This window comes from Balaenoptera physalus (assembly GCF_965194825.1).
Source record: "Balaenoptera physalus genome assembly, chromosome: X".
NCBI lineage: Eukaryota > Metazoa > Chordata > Mammalia > Artiodactyla > Balaenopteridae > Balaenoptera > Balaenoptera physalus.
In genome coordinates, this window is record NC_138903.1 from 922,374 (window position 1) to 935,215 (window position 12,842).

The 12,842-nt window shown below is 58.8% G+C and overlaps 1 protein-coding gene across 1 annotated transcript in view; it reads right to left on the reverse strand.

Moving 5' to 3' along the window:
- Positions 1-12,842, reverse strand: part of LOC309652443 (putative bifunctional dTTP/UTP pyrophosphatase/methyltransferase protein) — a 26,644-nt gene extending 13,802 nt beyond the window's left edge. Inside the window, exons 1-7 of the mRNA XM_082446235.1 lie at positions 12,638-12,842; positions 10,976-11,107; positions 9,890-9,937; positions 7,262-7,326; positions 6,463-6,524; positions 4,868-4,976; positions 2,604-2,991 (exon numbers count right to left, since the gene is read on the reverse strand). Coding sequence (XP_082302361.1) covers positions 2,604-2,991; positions 4,868-4,976; positions 6,463-6,524; positions 7,262-7,326; positions 9,890-9,937; positions 10,976-11,107; positions 12,638-12,730 — 897 coding nt within the window. The 5' untranslated portion in view covers positions 12,731-12,842. The remainder of the gene's footprint in view (positions 1-2,603; positions 2,992-4,867; positions 4,977-6,462; positions 6,525-7,261; positions 7,327-9,889; positions 9,938-10,975; positions 11,108-12,637) is intronic.

The window sequence follows — 12,842 nt, forward strand, 5'->3', positions numbered from 1 at the left end:
AGTCGATGAACACCAAGCAGAGAAACCGTCCCAGCGGAGAAAGACCAAAGCACTGCTGCCAGGGGCTGCGTGGTGCCCCCCAAGGTTCCTACGCCAACGCCCCAAGTCCCAGGACCTCAGGATGAGACCACGTGGAGACGGGGCCTCTGCGCGGGCCACGGCCGCTCCACGCTGCTCAGGACACACCCTCACGTGACACTGTAAACCTCCCTGGAGCTCTCACCTCGTAACGCAGACACCTCCAGGGGCAGGTAAAGGGGCGCTTCGGGGAAGGGCCCGACCTGAGCTGCGTCCAGAACTACCGTGACTGCCCTGGGGCGGGGCGTGGGTGACACTTGCTCCAAGACCCCCGACAGACCCTGGCTTGGTCGGCATGGTCAGCCATTGGGAGACCTTTGTAAGGAGACCCGTGTCACGCGAGGGTGGATGGACAGACGGCGAGGTATGTAGATAGGTGACAGATACAGACAGGTGACAGATAGGTAAATGGGTGGAGGGAGGGATAGACAGGTAGGCAGGTGATAATAACAGACATGCAGATGATGTATAGAGGTAGATAGAGATGATATATAAATGGGTGGATATGTGCATAGGAATAATAATAGACACAGACGATAGATACAGACAGACATGACAGATAAGCAGGTGGATAGACAGATGACAGATAAATAGGTAAATAGAGATAGAGACAGACAAATGATAGGAAAATGGATGGATGAACAATGGAGAGAAGATAGATGATAATAACAGATATAGAGAGATAACAAATATAAATTATACACAGATAAGTGGAGGGAGGGATAGACAGATGATAGTAGTTATATAGATAGATAACCATAGGTATACATACATTGATGATGTAGATAGATAAATATAGATAACAGATAGATATAGATAGGTAAATGATAGCTAGATTAATGGGGATAGCGAGAAGATAGATAATGATAGATATATATATATAGATAAATGATACGTATAGATAGATGATAGATATAGACATAGATGATACATAGATGGATAGATGATTGATAGATTGGTGGATAGATAAATGATAGGTAGGGAGACGGATGGATGAATGGATGGACAGAAGGTAGACAGATGATAATAACAATAGATATAGGTAAACAATAGACATACATAGACGACGGATATAGATTATACCTAGATCAGTGGGCGGATGGACAGATGATAGGTACACAGACAATAATGACAGTATATATAGATTGATGAGATAGATGACAGACAAATGAAATGGACAGACGGATGGATGGACAGATGCTAGATCAACAGACCATGGAAGCACAGCACACCTCCACCGAGTGCCAGCCTGACGGGCTGCAGCAGCGCGTCTGCACCAGCATCTCCAGGCGGATCACAGAATCTGACCTACACGCAGCATAACCACCTTCCGTCCTAGGCACACAGGTCCCCTCTCCTGAGGAGGAGGTGACAGGAGGGTGGCCGGGGTGGAGGGGGGAAGGTCAGGCCCCCAGTCCTTCCCCAGCCAGTGTCCTGTCTCGCCACGAGCCACTGAGGCGGCTCCTGCAGGGCCCCAGCACGAGCAAGCCTGCCCCCTGCTCCAACCCCCAGGAGTCCAGAGCTGCAGGAGAGGGTCTGGTGGGGGAGGGGGAGGGCCGGGCCATGTGTCACAGCCGGGCGGGCGCACAAGTGCGTCCACAAGAGCCAGAGAGATGGTGGAGGCCAACTGGGTGGGCCGCTGCCCAGCCCACTCCCCGTCGGGCCCCGGGCCTGGGGCTTCCCTGAAACACCTGCGCACAGCGGCCTTGCACGTGGGCACAGGGCAGCCTGTGGCCAAAGGTACCTGCTGGTTCCAGGAAGCATCGAGCTGGCCCAGTGCTGCCCCCTCCCCTGCCCAGGACACCCTCTGGCTGGGACGGCGGCCCGGGATCCCGAGGCCACAGGACGACGAGGACGCACACCCTGACCTGGTCTGCCCTGCAGGCAGCTGGTGTCCTGGGGGCCACAACCCACCTGCCGCCCGGCCAGCAGGGCTGCAGGGTCCCAGAGGCGGCCGCACGGCCGGCATTCCAGCCCCACCTCCCTGGGCTGGGGACATAGTGTGGGCCCCTCGCTGGGGTCACGTGAGCCCTGCTCACCTTCAAACACCCGCACAGACCCCGCCCTGCCCCCTCCAGGCACAGACCACAGTTATGGGCTCGACAGTGGCCCCAAAAGGATATGTGCATGCCCTGATCCCCCAAATATGGGAATGAGACCTTATGTGGAAACGGGGTCTCTGCAGAGGTGAGGAATTGAAAGGTCTGAGATAAGGTCCCCCTGGAGGAGGGTGGCCCTACATCCAATGACAGGGTCCTTCTAAGAGACAGAAGAGGAGAGACCCAGACACAGAAGAGAAGCCACATGAAGACGGAGGCAGAGACGGGAGGGAGGCGGCCACAAGCCCAGGGACGCCTGGTGCCCCCAGAAGCTGGAAGAGGCGGGAAGGACCCTCCCCGGAGCCTCTGGAGGGAGCGCGGCCCTGGGACACCTTGAGCTGTGGTCCCCGGGATGGGGGAGGATGGATGCCTGCGGTTTTAGGCTCCCCTGTGTTGGGGTCACGTGGTCATGAATCACACAAGTACCTTGGATGCTTTGAAGCCGTCCATCAGCTCCAGGAGGCCCGTGGGGAACGGGGGCCGGCTGTCCGCCCCGTTAAGGGCTGCATCCAGCGCGCCGGGAGCCTGTGACCGGTCTCCGTCCGCCTCCTCGCCACCACGGCCGCCCTCGGCGCTCGGACCTGGGTCCGAGCCACCTCCCTCCGTGTCACTGAGATTCTCGAAGGTGTCGACGGCGGGGATGGAGTCGCGCTTGACCCGCCGCAGGCCCTCGGGGCGGGGCGGGTAGTACAGGCGTGCCAGCTCCTTGCAGAAGTGGTTCAGGGGGAAGCCCACGACGTTGAGGAAGTCCCCGTGCACGTTCTCCACCAGCATCCCGCCCAGCGCCTGGATCCCGTAGCCGCCAGCCTTGTCCCTGGGGTGGGGAAGCACAGCGGGGGGAGGGGGGGAGGAGGGGAGAGAAGATGCAGCGACGTTGACCTTCCCGGGGTCAGCAGACCTGCAGCCAGGACCCCTGCAGGGGAACCCGCCAACCTTGGACCCGGGTGGCTGTGCCCTGGGGCGTCCGGGCCCAGATCCCAAGTGACCCCTCGGTCCCGCCCTGGGACGTGGCGAGGGGCACCTGGCGGGCACTCAGGGAGCTGCCCCCCACCCCAGGCCTGGCGCATGGCCGCCAGCAGGCTCTCTGAGGGGGGGGGATCGCTGCCAAGGACCCAGGCCCCTGGCTGTGCTCTGCTGCCACCTGCAGCCCCGGCCCTCGGATGTCCATTCATGTAGGTCCTCGGCCCAGGTCTTCCCCGGCGCCACTGCTGAGACCTCCTTACGAGGGAAGAGGGGCTCGTGAAGCCCCTCCCTCCACCCTGACTCCCCTGCCTCTCCCTCCGGGCCAGACACGGGTCCATAAAGCGACAGGGGCAGTAATCTGGGGCCCCCCCGGCAGTGAACCCACCCCCATGGTCCCCACACCTGCGCCCACCCCCTGACCCTCCCCCGGGCCCTTTCCTGGGGGAAAGGGGACGGGGGAGCTGGCATGCCCTCTGGTTCGGCCTCTTGGTCCCGCCGCAGCTGCGGCGGTGAACGGCCTGACGCTGCCCCTCGTTTTGGTGTGTTGTCCTGATGAGACGCCCCGATAGCCAGCAGCTCCGCTCTTGACAGCCGGCACCAGCCAGAGCCCGGCGCCCTGCGGAATCCTAACCCACGACGCCATGGTGTCGGGAGGTGGGACCTCGGGGAGGTGACGAGGTCATGAGGGGGCAGCCCCCGTGGACGGGATTAGTGTCCTTCTGAAAGAGACCGCAGGGAGCTCCCTGGCCCCTTCCTCCAGGCAAGGACACAGCGAGGAGTCACCATCTAGGAGCCAGGAAGCAGCCTCCCCAGACGCTAAATGTGGCCCCGCCAGGACCTCAGACTTCCAGCCTCCAGCACGGTGAGAGATACATGTCTCTTGTGTACAAGCTCCCTGCCTGTGGGGCTCTGGCAGGACCCCAAGCAGACTAGGATGCCCCAGAGCTGAGGCTCCTGTGAGAACTCATCATCACAGAAGATGGTGAGAACCGGGCCGGGCGCACGGCACCCCCTTACTACCCTGCAACGGGGGCTCCCGCGCCCGCCAGAAGGACAAGCCAGTGGGGAGTCCCTTTGCTGTGGCTGCTTCCACGAGACCAACACCCCAGGGAGACTCTTCTCCCCGGCCTTTACCGTGAACAGGCCTGAGACGGGCTTTAACCAGCAGAACACGTGCTCGGACCCTCGGTCTCAGGAGCCCAGGGCGTCTGCGCTCACCTCCCCGCGGCTGTCGGTGCCCGGCCCCTCGCAAGCACCCTGAGTGAGCCGCTTCCCGAAGACACACGGGGAGGCTGGTCCCCGAGGCACCGTCAGAGCCGTGGCGAGGCCACCAGCCACCAGCTGGCGCCGAGCCCCGCCCCGGCGGGGCTGGGGCGTGCAGCCAGCGAGGCTGGAGCACAAGCTGAGCCTCCGTGACCTTGACAAGATTGCAGCCCGGACCCGGCGCGCTTTGGGGCGGTCAGCGTGACGCTGGGGTCACGGTGACCTCTGCCCTCCAGGGGCCGGCCCCGGCTGCCCCACCGTCGTGGCGCCCTGGGGGGCCGGCTGCGCTGTAGGAGCACCCACGGGACGGGGACCCCTAGGAAGGCATCCTTCCAGCACCTTCCAGGCACCGGGGCACCGGGCTCGTCGGGAGCACCGGCCCCCAACACAGGCGGAGCCCCGCGCCCGGCCTGTCCGCCGCCCACAGCGGGGACTCGGCACCGCAGCTCCCAACAGAGACTCACATGGGCTCCCCGCTGTTGATGTACTCCCACAGCAGCTCCTCCGACAGCTCCGAGAACGTCACCGTGGTCTCCTCGTAGAACTCCGAGACCTCCGTGTCCAGCCGGCCGTCTGCAAGGAAGGACCCCACAGTGAGGGTACGTGGCCGGCGCCAGGCCCCCGCGTCCCCAGGTTCTAGCCGCTGCCTCTGGGGGGAGTTGGCCTGAGCTTTGCGTGGAATTCACATATGGTCGTTAACAGTTCCTTTTAGACAAGGGAAAAGAGAAAGAATAAAACAAAAAAGAGGGCAACAGAATTGGCAAGCAGGAGAAAAAGCTGCAGCCTGCAGAGCCGGATGAGACGGGCCTCTGGCTTCTGCGCTAATTCGTGGAGTACAGTTACCACAGGGTAATGCTGCAGTCTACACGAGGCTTTCGGCTGTGGGGCTGGAAATGCCCCAGGCACACAGTACGGTGGCTATGCACGGCAGCCAATCGTGAGGGCTCTCCACACCGGCCGTCCTGGCGTGAATGGGGCCCCCCAAACGTCACGTCCTCTGAAAACCTCAGAACCGGACCTTATTAGGAAACAGGGTCTCTGCAGATGTGATGCAGTGAAGGGTCTGAGATGAGGTCCTCCTGGAGGAGGGTGGCCCTACATCCAATGACAGGGTCCTTCTAAACACAGAAGAGGAGAGACACAGACACAGAGGAGAAGCCCCGGGAAGACAGAGGCAGAGACGGGAGGGAGGCGGCCACAAGCCCAGGGACGCCTGGAGCCCCCAGAAGCTGGAAGAGGCGGGAAGGACCCTCCCCTGGAGCCCCTGGAGGGAGCTCGGCCCTGGGACAGCTTGACCTCAGACATGTGGTCCCCAGGATGGGGGAGGATGGATGCCTGTGGTCTCAAGCCCCAGGTAAAGGAACCGCACTGTCTAGCAAGTGCTTTCTCCCCAAAGAGCACAGGTTAAAGTCCAGGACGGACCAAGAGGGTAAGAGTAACCCAATCGCTAATTAGCAGACAGACGCGCGGTCACCCATCTGCGGGATGTGCTCGGGGAGCCCAAGAGCTCAAACTCAGCCTCAGGGTCCTTCCTGGACCTAAAATCTCTTTTAAGCAGCTTTAAAAATTGTGCATTAAAAAAAAAAAAAAAGCCCTTTGGGACTTCCCTGGCGGTCCAGTGGTTAGGACGCTGTGCTTCCACTGCAGGGGGTGCGGGTTTGATTCCTGGTCGGGAAGCTGAGATCCCACAAGCCACACGGCTCAGCCAAAACAGACAGACAGACACACACACACAAACACACACACACACACACACACAGAGAAAACCCTCGCCAACAGGGGCCAAACTCCTCCACCTTCCAGACCAAAAACCTCAAAGAAAGCATCTGGGCCGGTCGCGTTGGATGGGCTTTTATGACGGCCCGCGCCCCCCCGCACGGTCTCCATCGGGCGCTCAGGGTGGACCCCAGGATTCCCACGTGGGACCCCGACTTTCGCAGGCAGGACGGGAAGGCAGGGTCACGTGGAGCAAAGACAGAGCCGCCCCCGCGGACCCCCGGCTCCTCACGACGCCCAGCTCCCGGGGTTGGGGGGGTGCGGACGGAGGTGGCCGCGGTACCTTGGCTGCAGCAGTGGACGATGGCCACGCCCGTGAACACACTGTGCTCCTTCCCGTTCAGCCTGCAAGACACGACGGGGCCCAGCGGGCGACCGTGTGGGGTGTCCGAGACAGCGCCACCCCTGCCACCACCGGGCGCGAGCGCAGGTCCACCCGCCGGCCCCGGCCACGCGGTCTCCGGGGAAACCTTCCCGCAGCGACGGCGCAGGTCCAGGCGAGAGTGTGCTCGGTGCTCTCGGAGCGGGGGCTGGGGGGCGGCCGGGGCGTCTCACGGGAGGCGAGGCTGGAGCACCCGGGCCCCGACAGGCGTCGCCGGCCGTGCCGGGAGGACCCGGGTCCTGGCAGCTCTCAGCCGCCTCTCTCTCGGGTCCCTTTGCTCTCCTGGGCGCGGACACGCAGGGTGGCTGAGCCAGGAAGAGGCCCTGAAGACGGGTGATGGTGTGGCCCCCCCTCCCCCGGGATGCTGAGAGGCCCAGGGCCTGCTCCCCATCGCGGGAGCTCAGGATCACTGGGCTCCTGGGCACACAAGTCAGGTGGAGTCGGGATGAGGAAGATGGGGAGGGGCAGACACGGAGGCTCCCGGACGAGCCCATGAGAGTGAGACCAACACGGCGTAGGTTCAAGGGCACCGGCCCATCCTCTGCCCTGAACCAGGAGGGGCTGCCGGTGGGAGATGGGGGAGGTGATGCCCGGACACCCACACCCCCCACCCACCCCGAGGAAGCGCGGCCCCTCCACCGGGCCCAGGCTCTGTCGGACGCAGGACTATTTCCCCGGAGGACGGCCAAGACCCGCCCACCTTGACAGCATGCGGTAGGCGTCCTGCTTGTCCACAGGCTTCTCCAGGATCGTGGCTCCCACCGCCTGCAAGAGAAACGGGAGGGAAGCGTCGTTTTCCGCTCCCTGAGCTGGTCTGCGCAAGCTGCACTGTCCACTTTTTAGATTCACTTTTTTTTTTTTTTTTTTTAAAGCAGGAGAGATTTGTATAACATGAATTTCACCATTTTGAACTAAACTGTGTGGTACATTTCCAGGGGTGGGCGAGGACCACTGCTGAGTTCCAGAACTTTTTCATCATCTGGAACACTCTATCCCCATGAGCTGTCACTCCCCATCTCCCTCCCCAGCCCCTGACACCCCTAACCCACTCTCCGTCTCTGTGCATTTGCCTGTTCTGGACATTCCCTGCAAATGGAATCACACACTGTGTGTCCTTCTGCATCAGCTTCTCTCACTGAGCATCCTGTGTTCAAGGTCCATCCACGCTGTAGCCTGTGTCAGGGCTTCACTCCTTTTCACGGCTGAGTCATATTCTACTGTGTGCATGGACCCCATCCGTCCATCAAAGGGGGGATATCTGGGTCGTTCACACCTTTTGGCTGTTGCGAATAACGCTATGAACATTCACGTACAAATTTTTGTTTGAACACCTATTTTCAATTCTTTGGGGCATATACCTAACAGTAGATGTCTTAGCTGGGGCTGCCAGAGAGCAGTACAGACGGGGCGGCTTAAACAGCAGACATTTATCTCTCCCAGTCCTGGAGGCTGGAATCTGAGATCCAGGTGTGGGCAGGGCTGGTTCCTCCCGAGGCCTCTCTCCTGGGCGTGTAGACGGCCCTCTCCTCCCCGTGTCCTCCCAGGGTTGTCCCTCTGTGTGTGTCTGTGTCCTGATCTCCTCTTCTTATAAGGACAGAAGTCCTATGGGATCAGGACCCACCCTAGTGACCTCATTGTACCTTCATCCCCTCTTTAAAGACCCCATCTCCAGATACAGTCATATTCTGAGGTCCTGGGCACTAGGACTTCAACATAGGAATTGGGCTGCGGGACACAATTCAGCCCATAACACAACTGCTGGATCATATAGTAATTCTTCGATTAACATTTTGAAGAACCTGCACCGTTCACTTTTTTACTTCCATGTAGCCTTAACCATGAACCAGAAACGATGTCTGATTCTCACCTGCACACAGGTAGGTCCCATCCACCTGGGCTGCACAGAAACAAATGCCATGTGAGGGCAAGGCAGACCCTGGGATCACACCAGCTGGCATTTTCCAACCCTGGACTCGTTTTTTATTTCTTTTAATTGAGGTACAGTTGATTTACAATATTGTGTTAGTTTCAGGTATACAGTAAAGTGATTCCGTTATATATATACATGTATATATATGTATGTATATATATATATTTCAGATCCTTTTCCATTACAGGTTATTACAAGGTATTGAATATAGTTCCCTGTTCTACACAGTAACTCCAGACTCTTTCAAACAGGTGGTCCCTCCCCTGGAGACCATGATGGTACCCTAGCAATGAGGCCCAGCATCCCTGGGAGATGCCTGCCATCAGGCCAGCGAGGGTCTCAGACAGAGGGCTGTCACCAGCATGGCAGAGCTGCTGTACCGATCACTGTGACCTCCCACCAAAAAGTCCAACCCTCAGTGGCCAAAACCCCTATCTTGGTGAGAACCGTTTCCCTCCAAAACATATGCCGAGGTCCTGATGCCCGGCCCTGTGAACAGGACATTATTTGGTAATAGGATCTTCACAGATGTAAGAAAATTTAAGATGAGGTCGTACTGCAGTAGGTGGGCCCTAATCCATGATGACTGGTGTCCTTACAAGAAGAAGGAACCTGGGACACAGAGGAGAAGGCATGTGAAGACGGAGGCAGAGATGGGAGGGATGCGGCCACAAGCCCAGGGATGCCCGGGATGTCAGGCAACCCACCAGAAACCGGGAGAGAGAGAGGGAGAGAGAGAGAGGGAGAGGGAGAGAGAGAGAGAGAGAGAGAGAGAGAGGGAGAGAGAGAGAGGGAGAGGGAGAGAGAGAGGGAGAGAGAGGGAGAGAGAGGGAGAGAGACAGGGAGAGAGAGAGAGAGAGAGAGAGAGGGAGAGAGAGAGAGGGAGGGGGAGAGAGAGAGAGAGAGAGAGGGAGAGAGGGAGGGGGAGAGAGAGAGAGAGAGGGAGAGAGAGAGGGAGAGAGAGCGAGAGAGAGAGGGAGAGAGAGAGAGGGAGAGAGAGAGAGAGAGAGAGAGGGAGGGAGGGAGAGAGAGAGAGAGAGAGGGAGAGAGAGAGAGAGAGGGAGAGGGGGAGAGAGAGAGAGAGAGAGAGAGAGAGGGAGAGAGGGAGGGGGAGAGAGAGAGAGAGAGGGAGAGAGAGAGGGAGAGAGAGCGAGAGAGAGAGGGAGAGAGAGAGAGAGGGAGAGAGAGAGAGAGAGAGAGAGGGAGGGAGGGAGAGAGAGAGAGAGAGAGGAGAGAGAGAGAGAGAGAGAGAGGGAGAGAGAGAGAGAGAGAGAGAGAGAGGCCTGGGATGGATTCTCCCTTAGGTCTTCCAGAAAGAACCAGCCTTGCCGAGGCCTGGATTTCGGTTACCAAGTTCATGCCCGCCACACGGACAGCCGGACCGGAAAGCAGACTCACCACGATGGTGTCCGCTCCGATGACAACGTCAGGGGCCCGCAGGTCCTTCTGCAAGAAATCCAGACTCAGCTTTAGAAAGGCCGACTCTGCATGTCTTCCACGTTTTCACGCCATGAGGCACATGACACAGCATCGCTGCTTACTTGCGAACCCAGCCTCACTTTGGAAAGCAAGATTCCAGTGTCCTCGACACACCAAGCGAGGAACACGTGACCCCAAGACACTCGTCGGAAACCTGCACACAACCTTCCGCTCTGGCTGCACTTAAACTCTAACCTTTCCATGGCCGGAAATCGGTCCAGCAATGTTCATGTGTTTATACCAATACTTCTTACAGCATTAACGTGAATACATGGGTCATGTATGTTAACTGCAATTAGGTATTATTATAACACATAGTAACAGGTAAGCTACTTTAATTCTATATCATAAATGACACTATTATATTAATTAGCATATTATATAGTAACACAACAATAGATAAGCTACATTAATTCCATATCATAATGATACCATTACATTAATTACAAGTGTATATTATATAATAAGACCTAGTAACAGATAAGGTACGTTAATTCTATAGTTAATTCTATATCGTAAGTCATACTGTTATGTTAATTGCAATTATATATTATATAGTAACACTCATAGTAATGCGGAGGCTATATTGTTTCTATATCATAAATGATGTTGTTATATTAAATACCATAGTATATTATATAGTAACAGTAATAGATAAGCTACATTAATTCTATATCATAAACAATGCTATTATATTAGTTACAATAGCATATGACATGGTAACACCTAGTAATAGATCAGGTAGATCAATTCTTTATCGTAAATGATACTATGATATGAATTGCAATAGTACGTTAACATCCTAGCAAAGTAAGAGATAAGCTACGTTCTATAAATGATACTATCACATGAATTACAGCAGTGTACAACACAAGGACCCTCAGCCATGGAGACGCCAGACTAACTGCATGCTGTAAATGGCCCTTATTTATAACACGTATGTTTAAAACCTGAAGATGCCCTCCTAGCAGGAGACCCAGAAGAAGCAGAAGCAGAAGCCCTCGCCTGGTGCATCCTGCCGGCCACCTCCAGGGCCTTCTGCTTGGCCGTTTCCACGGCGTATGCGTACGGGGTGGCGAATGAGGCCTTATGCAGCTTCTCCTTGAACCTGGAAGGGACCACCTCGAACCTGAGGCCCTGAAACGGGACAGAAGGGGGCAGGAGGGTTTATGGGAGGAACCCGAGGATGCTGACGGATGTGCAGGACCTGCAGGAACTGGCCTTTCCCCACGCAGCCCACCTTCCCTGACTATGTGGTCTAGGCACTGGATGCTGACCGAGCGCCAAGCCCCGGCCGCAGGGGTGTGGGACTTGCAGAGGACCCGGGGGCGCTGGCGGGAAGACCTCTGCACACGCAGAGGCCAGCAGGGCTGTATTGATTGGGATGCTGGGGCCTGCAGCCCTGAGGGGTCAAAGGGCTCCCAGAGTCCCAAAGGCTTCGCCTCCACAGGGGTCAAACTACTGAAATGACACCGCCTGCAGGAAATGCCACAAAAAAGTCACTAACTGGGGCTGCGCGAGGGCAAATATGGCTGCTTTAACTTGGTCCCCTAACACGTGTGACCAGGCAGCTCCTGTGGAAGGCAGGTCACGGACACAGCGACATCCAGAGTGAGATGGGGACAGGATTGCGGGTCTTGCCCACAGAGGGTAAAACTCCCATCCCCACGGGGAACCCCGCGGCACACCCAGCTGGCTCTTACCTTCCCTGCATCCCAGGGCTCTCCCCAGCTCTCCCCTCCATCACGATCTCCCGCACCCCCAGGTTCCCCTGGACCACACTGTGAGCCCCCTCGGCTCTGTACCACCCTGCCGTCCCGCTGGAGGTACGGACGGCACCCCTCACTCTGCACCCACCGCTCCTCTCCCCGACCATGTCCAACCAGGGCCTCGTCCACTCCCCTCCCCCCTCCCCTCCCACGCCACACAGCACAGCACCCGCCCGTCCTCCCCCTGGAGGTACAGGCAGCACCCCTTACTCGGCACCTACCCCTACCCCAGCCCACTCCCCCCACCCAGGCAGGGCCTCCCCATCAAGACCAAGCCTCTGCCGGGGCCTCTGTCCGCTCCCGTCCTCCCTCCCTCCCTCCCTCCCGGCTCCTGGACAGACTCGGCTCAGGCCCACAGACCTGGCCTCGGCCTGAAGCCCCGCAGACCCCGGCCGGCAGGGCACCAGGTCACCAGGCCCTGGCTGGAAGACGCTGGCCGGCCCACAGGCCTGGACCACGGTCACTTGGGTCCTCCCTCTGGTCACGTCAAGGCCCCAGCCTTGCAGAGACCCCAGACCCCCAGTAACTAGGCCCCGGCCCTGCAGACCTTGTCATTAGGCCCCATCATGAAGCCCCGGCCTGCACCCCCCCCCGCTAGGCCCCCCAAGTCGCTAGGCCCCGGCCCTGCAGACCAACCGACCCCCGTGCCCCCGCCCCCCAGTAAGGCCAGGTCACTAGGCCCCTCGGTCACTCGTCTTCAGCCACCAGACCCTGCGCCCCCCATCACTGGACACTCCCAGTTACTAGGCCCCGGCTGCAGACACCACCCCGCCCCCAGCTAAGTCCCGGTCACTAGCCCCCGGGTCACCAGGCCCCTGGTCACTAGGCCCGGGTCACTAGGCCCGCCCCAGACCCCGGCCCTGCAGACCCGGGCCCAAGCCGGGCCCAGGCCGCTCACCGCGTTGCTGAGGATCTCCTGGCGGCGCGGGGAGGCGCTGGCCAGCACCACGTGCTTGTGCTGCAGCTTCCCGATCACCGGACACAGCACCATGGTGCCGCCGCGACCCGACCCCAAGCTCCACTCCGCGCCTGGATCCGCACGCCCCAGGCCGCGCGCCCAGCGACGCGCGCCTGCCGCCGCGGCCCCGGCTCCGCCCCAACCA